Consider the following 6283-nt stretch of genomic DNA (forward strand, 5'->3'; position numbering starts at 1 on the left):
TATATTGAAAGCTAGTGTAAAATATTTTTTAAATTGGATAATTCTGGCACAAAATAAGGTTAATAATGCCCAAAATGTCAAATTTATGTAAATTGTAAACAGCTATATTTTTTAATGTTAACAAAATATGTTAATAAATAAAATCAATAAACCAGTATAGTAACGTATAGAAACTATTTAAAAGATAAACATGAAAGAGGATAGTAGCAAACTTCAAAGAAGAAATGGTTGATCTTACTGGACATACAAACATCATGAATTACGACACACAATACTGGATACTCAACCTCAGTAGTTACCAGACTGATGGCACATGGCACTTGATATTTATTGATATTTAACAGCATAAAGACATTAAAACTTTAAGATCACAAACTTCAGAATACCTCTGGAATTATGGTAGTTGAATTTAACTGCTGGAGGAGTACACACTGTGTTTTAACAGAAAAAAAGAAAAATCTCTTTTCATTATTCATTATTGTTTTCCATGTTATAATGGATAAAACCTCATGATCTAAAATATACAATATATGATGTTACAGAATGTCAACACTAGAATCTTAAAGCATCTACATTTTTTTTGCTTCTCTGGTTGAAATAATGTTAATTTATCTCAAGTGAAATTAAATTCCAGAGTTGAAGGACTTGGAGTAAGACCTACATTTATTTGCTCTATTAATGTAATTGTTGGCAGTGGTCAGAATACTTAGTCTACAATAATGAATCTGAATTTTTTTCCCCCTACATTAATTCATACATACCAATCTCAACATATTTAGTACAAATTGCTTTACCTTGCTGGAGTATTTGTGTGATGGAAATTTACATCTTTCCATAAGTATTTGTGTGATGGAAAACTACTGAAGCATTAGCTACTGGCAACATTTAGTGTTTTTAAAAGTTAGTTATTTATATTAATGCATCCTCTTAAAATAAACTGTTTCTTTTACATTCCTGTTGGTCAAGTTGAGTAATAAAAAAGTATTAGATCTGTTAATAATACGTACTATGTATACTCTTGCTTTTATTTCTATAAACTTTACTAATATTTTCATCAAACTAATTGTATTCTAGTGCAAACTCCCCAAAGTAGAAGAATGTATACAGTTAGCCGAGACAGCCCATGCAGACGGCAATGTATTTGAAACTGTGAAGTATTACTTATTAAGTCAAGATCCTGAAAAAGCCCTTCCTATTGGTATTGGCTTTATTAAAGGTGCGTTCTTAGCTGGTAATACAGATTCAAACATATTTATGTATTTGATCCGTTTCATTCATATAATAATGAAATTTAAAATAAAGCAATCTGTAGTTATCCTAAACTTTAATCATGGGGTTGTACAATTTGATGGATATTTTGATGGTGAGGGAAATTGAAAAAAATTGTTCTAGGAAGCAATGTATTCAAATTTTGTAAATAAACTAGTAGAAAAGAAAAAGATAGATTACTGATGTGATATATGGGATTCCTTCTCATTTTATGCTTTGGGGAATGTTTTATTGTTGTTATGTGCTGAATTGAATGTGACTCATAGCTGGCTTTCCAGTAGGTTTTCAAAGGCTGTAAATTACCTCAGAGGAAATGGCCTGTATCTCTCCTGCTGGGCAGCTGGTGGATTCAAGCAGTCGACCACAGAGTTGGCAACACAGCTTCTTACTAACTAGACGGAGAGAGCTCTCCCTCAAACCAAGAGAGGGGTTAAGTAGCTTATTACTTATGGTCTAGGAAATCCAGAGACAGATGACACTAATCAGCAAAGAATCAATGACATAAATTACAATTGGATGAATAACTTCTGATATTGTTATTTAGAGTAATATTTATTTGATTTTATTTTTCCAGAAAACATCAGTTGCTCAGACTGGACTTTGGATGCCATTTACCCTGTTCTTGACCTATTGAGTTATATTCGTACTGAAAAATTACTCTTGCATACATGCACTATGTGAGTCCTTTTTCTCCAAAATATATTAAAGAAAAAGCTATATGTTGTCTTTAAGATACTGTTTTTTATGTTATTTCCTGCTAAGTGACTTTGAGTTGGGACTGACTCATAGCTGATCCTACAGTGGGTTTTTAGAGGCAGTAAATCACTTGGGAGGATATTTCCATCTCGTGTGGAGCGGCTGGTGGATTCAGACCATGTGCTTTTCTATTGACAATGCAGCAGCTTACCATTAGACCATCGGAGCTACCTGCATTTTATATTTATTGAAGAAATTGTATCATTTTATACAGGTGATTGCACTTGTAGAAAAATTGCTTATATACATTTGTTATGTTGTTGTTGTTGTTGTTGTTATGTACCAGCGAGTCACAACAGACTCATGGCTGACCCTCCAGTGGGTTTTCAGAGGCAGTCAATTGCATGGAAAGAGCTCTTCTATCCTCCCACAGAGCAGCTGGTGGATTCAAACTGTTTACCTTTGGGTTAGCAGCTCAGGTCTTTACCATTAGACCACCATAGTCTTATTTTTTTTTAAAAAAAGGTCAATTTGAAAGAGAAATATTTAATAAATATTAGTAGTTTAATTAGTGATTTTTAAATGTCTATACTAAATTGTTATATGTATTCACATATGCAGGCATGCACATAATAACACACACAAATCAAAATTTTTGGATGGTTTTGGCCCTCAAATCTCCCATCCTAACAACTAATGGATTTATTTTCTAAAGAATTATTATGTGTGAAGCATTATGCATGACTCAGGAGGGAAGTGAGACTACTATAAATTAAAAATAGACACCCTTTCTGAATTCTAGTAACATTGAAAGACATTGCTGTCTATATGCTTAAACTCACAAAAGGCTTATGTGTAATTCTCAAGAGAGACTGTAGGATACTTTTGTTTCAATGTTTTTGTGTTATTTATTATACAGCATCTTGAGACATAAGGGGAAACTCTCCTAACAAAATATCGTAAATATATTAAATATTCTTTGCCATTGCTTGAAATCTACATAATGAGACTCTTAATTGTAAGAGGGCAACTCTGGTGAAAATTTCATGAAGAAAAATCCAAAGAAAAGAGAAGCTGTAATGAATTAAATATTGCCTAAAGATGCTTAAATAATGATTTATCATATGCTTGAAATGTCTAACTAGGAAGTATTAAATGGTAAATAAAATATTTTTCTGAAATTTTGAAGATTTCCTGCTTATTTTGCTATAAATATCACCCATCAAAGTATAAAGGTACAATTGTATTAACTTCATATAAGAATAATATTCTAAAAAAAGAAGAAGAATATTCTGTCCTTCCTCATATTGTGGATACATTTTATTTTAGAGTTCGAAATGAACTACTCATCTTACACGGTTATATTGGTGCATTGTTGGCTATCAGAAGACAATACCAAAGCATTGTTCCAGCACTTTATGAATACACAAGGTAAAAACATTAATTTATCTCGTTCTTATGAAATTGGATCAATTCCTTTCTGTACAATCAATAATTTCTAAGTAAATAATAAAATGCATCAAACATAATTTCATACATCCATTTATTCACTCCATATGTGCTTTCAAATAAAGACATAATTAACTCCATGAACTATATCTATTACTAATATATTAAGCTGTAAAATAATAATGTTTGTTGTTGTTGTTTAATGCCGTCGAGTCGTAGACGACTCATAGCAACCCTATGAACGAACAGCCTGAGCACTGTTCATACATAGAGTTTCCAGAGGCAAGCCATTTCGGAAGTGGATGCCACTCCTGCTTCCAGGCTTGATTTAGTTGGGAAGATCCAGCCAGTAGGTAACCAAATAAATAAAAAATACCTTCACTCCTCAGCTCTTCTTCATCCATTGACTGCATAGTTCAGGACATCTTTCTAATCCAAGACATCCTAAAATTTAAGTATACAGGTTTGTTGGGATTGCACATAGATTTTAGTTAGGTATTCCATGGTACATCTGTTCTTTATTTTATGAAGGACCTAAATTCTTCCCTTCTTTAAATTCTTCAGTTCTTGGCTTATCTCCTTTCTCTTGAGTTCTCATGATTTACTCAATAGCGACTACTCTTCCAAGTATTATGTCAGCATTCTAAACAGGAAAGACAGTGAGGATGGAATGTAAATTTTATAAAGAGCTTTCTCTTGGCAAGACATTTCATGTAAATAAAGATAATAATCAACTCCTGTGTGATTTACTGCCTCTGAAAACCTGCTAGAGGGTCAGCTGTGAATAATAACAGAAAGCTTTTACTGTTTCTCACTGGTCAGACCTTAATAATAGTACTTTCAAAGGAATACAGGAAACTGAATATTTTTGCTTTCCAGTATCTACAGAAGAATAAGGCAAAATGAAAGGTGTTTATAAATGGCAGAAAACCCACAAATTTCTATTCAAATATAACCCTGCTTTCTAAACTATATTTCTATCAACTTGCTGAACATATTTTATGCTAAATTTTGTTTCACTCAGAAGTAGCATTGTGTGTATCATTGAATTAGAACCAACCCATAGATGACCCCGCTAGTGAGTTTTCAGAGGCTGTAAATCAATAAATGACATAGAAGGAGATTGCCCATCTTTCTCTCACAGAGCAGCAGGTGGGCTTAATCCACATGTCTTCAGGTTGTCCATACAGGACTATTATGTGTTATACATAATTAAGATAATATCTAATAAAATGACTAGGGAGGACAGAAGGAGAGTGGATGCTTTTGAGCTGTGGTGCTGGAGAAGGGTACTGAATGTACCCTGGACTGCCAGGAAAACAAACAGATTCATCTTGGAGAAGATTAAACCAGGCTGCTCCTTGGAGGCAAGGATTCTGGGGCTTCGTCTGACATACTTTGGACATGTTGCCAGGAGGGACGGGTCCTTGGAGAGGGACATCATGCTTGGGAGGGTTGAGGTACAACGCAGGAGGGGAAGACCCTCTATGAGATGGATATGAGATGGATTGATTCGGTGACTGGGGTAATCGGGATGGGTTTGTCAGAGGTGGTGCGGTTGGCGCAGGATAGAGCAGGGTTTAGGGCTGTTGTGCATAGGGTCGCTATGAGTCGGAAACGACTCGACGGCACATAACAACAACAATCTAATAAAATAAATTTAGTCGTATATAACTTCACTAGACTGGATTTTGGCCTATTTTAGCCAACAAGGACCCAAGGGCGGAGGGTCTACTTGGTTTATCATAGTCAAAAGAATTTGTTGGGTGTATCTTTAAAATTTCATAATGACGGGTTTAAGTCTGCGGCTGGCATGGAGGAAATGTATTAATGTTAGGATGAACATTTTTTAAGTGGTAGGGCATTCATTTGTGTATTTGCTGTACTGAATAAATTGACATTGCTGTGATGCTGAGCACTGTGCCAAGGCTGTGTCAAATACCATAAAGGTTATCCATCAGGGACAGCGTTTGGATGAGCTTCCAGATTGATTCAGGTTTGGAAACAGGAGTGGCATCCACTTCTTAAACCAGATGCCTCTGAAAACTCTAAAAACTCTATCAATATAAAGAAATGATGTTACTTATAGAACCGAGTTCACTTCTTTTGTTCGCAGGGTAGGCTAGGAGTCATATTCAACTTGACAATACTTACCCACTGCTAAGTGAGACTAATGTTGTTATATTTTGGGGGAACATTTTTTTACTTTGTACATCACTCTTTGTCAGTTTGCTGTACTGAGGTAATCTGGGTTTTCTGTAATGCTGAACTTTGTGCCATCGGGTATCAAATACCAAAATGGTTTCCCAATGTAGACAGTGTTTGGTGGAGCTCCAAGTTGCAAAACATGTTTGGAAGCAAGAGTAGCATCTACTTATTAAACTACCTGCCTGTAGAAACTCTGTGAACTTCGAGAAATGAAGATACCCATAGAAATTCATTAAGTCTTTTGTTCATAGAGTTGCTATGAATCGTGTTCAACTCGATGGCAATTAACAACAATAACAACAACAACTTCATTAATTGTAAAAGTAAATGGACTTCACTATTATGAAAGTAAATGGAGAGAGAACAGTCTTGATATATTATCAAGGACAAAGGAAAGACTTTTATGCAGAATAGAGAAAAATAAGAATTCATTAATTGTAAAAGGAAAAAACAAACACTAAAATTCTTACATCTTTAACAAATCAATCTTTGTGACTACTCATACTGCTTATTTTTTCATATGTCTAAAGAATGGGAATCCCAGAACACTTGATCGTTCTAATGTGAAACCTATACTTGGACCAAGAGGCAGTCGTCAGAACAAAGCAAGGAAAGACTGCATGGTTCAAAATTGGGATGTGTCCTATCTCCATACCTTTTT

General features: G+C 34.5%; 1 protein-coding gene across 1 annotated transcript in view; it reads left to right on the forward strand.

Annotated features, from left to right (window-relative positions):
* The window catches only part of WDR17 (WD repeat domain 17), a 128196-nt gene that overhangs the window by 102689 nt on the left and 19224 nt on the right, over nucleotides 1-6283 (forward strand). Inside the window, exons 24-26 of the mRNA XM_006882220.1 lie at nucleotides 1075-1216; nucleotides 1844-1946; nucleotides 3295-3396. Of these exons, the coding sequence (XP_006882282.1) occupies nucleotides 1075-1216; nucleotides 1844-1946; nucleotides 3295-3396 (347 nt within the window). The remainder of the gene's footprint in view (nucleotides 1-1074; nucleotides 1217-1843; nucleotides 1947-3294; nucleotides 3397-6283) is intronic.

The sequence above is a fragment of the Elephantulus edwardii genome, unplaced genomic scaffold, assembly GCF_000299155.1.
Source record: "Elephantulus edwardii isolate Elephantulus edwardi_28Jun2011 unplaced genomic scaffold, EleEdw1.0 scaffold00018, whole genome shotgun sequence".
Taxonomy (NCBI): Eukaryota; Metazoa; Chordata; class Mammalia; order Macroscelidea; family Macroscelididae; genus Elephantulus; species Elephantulus edwardii.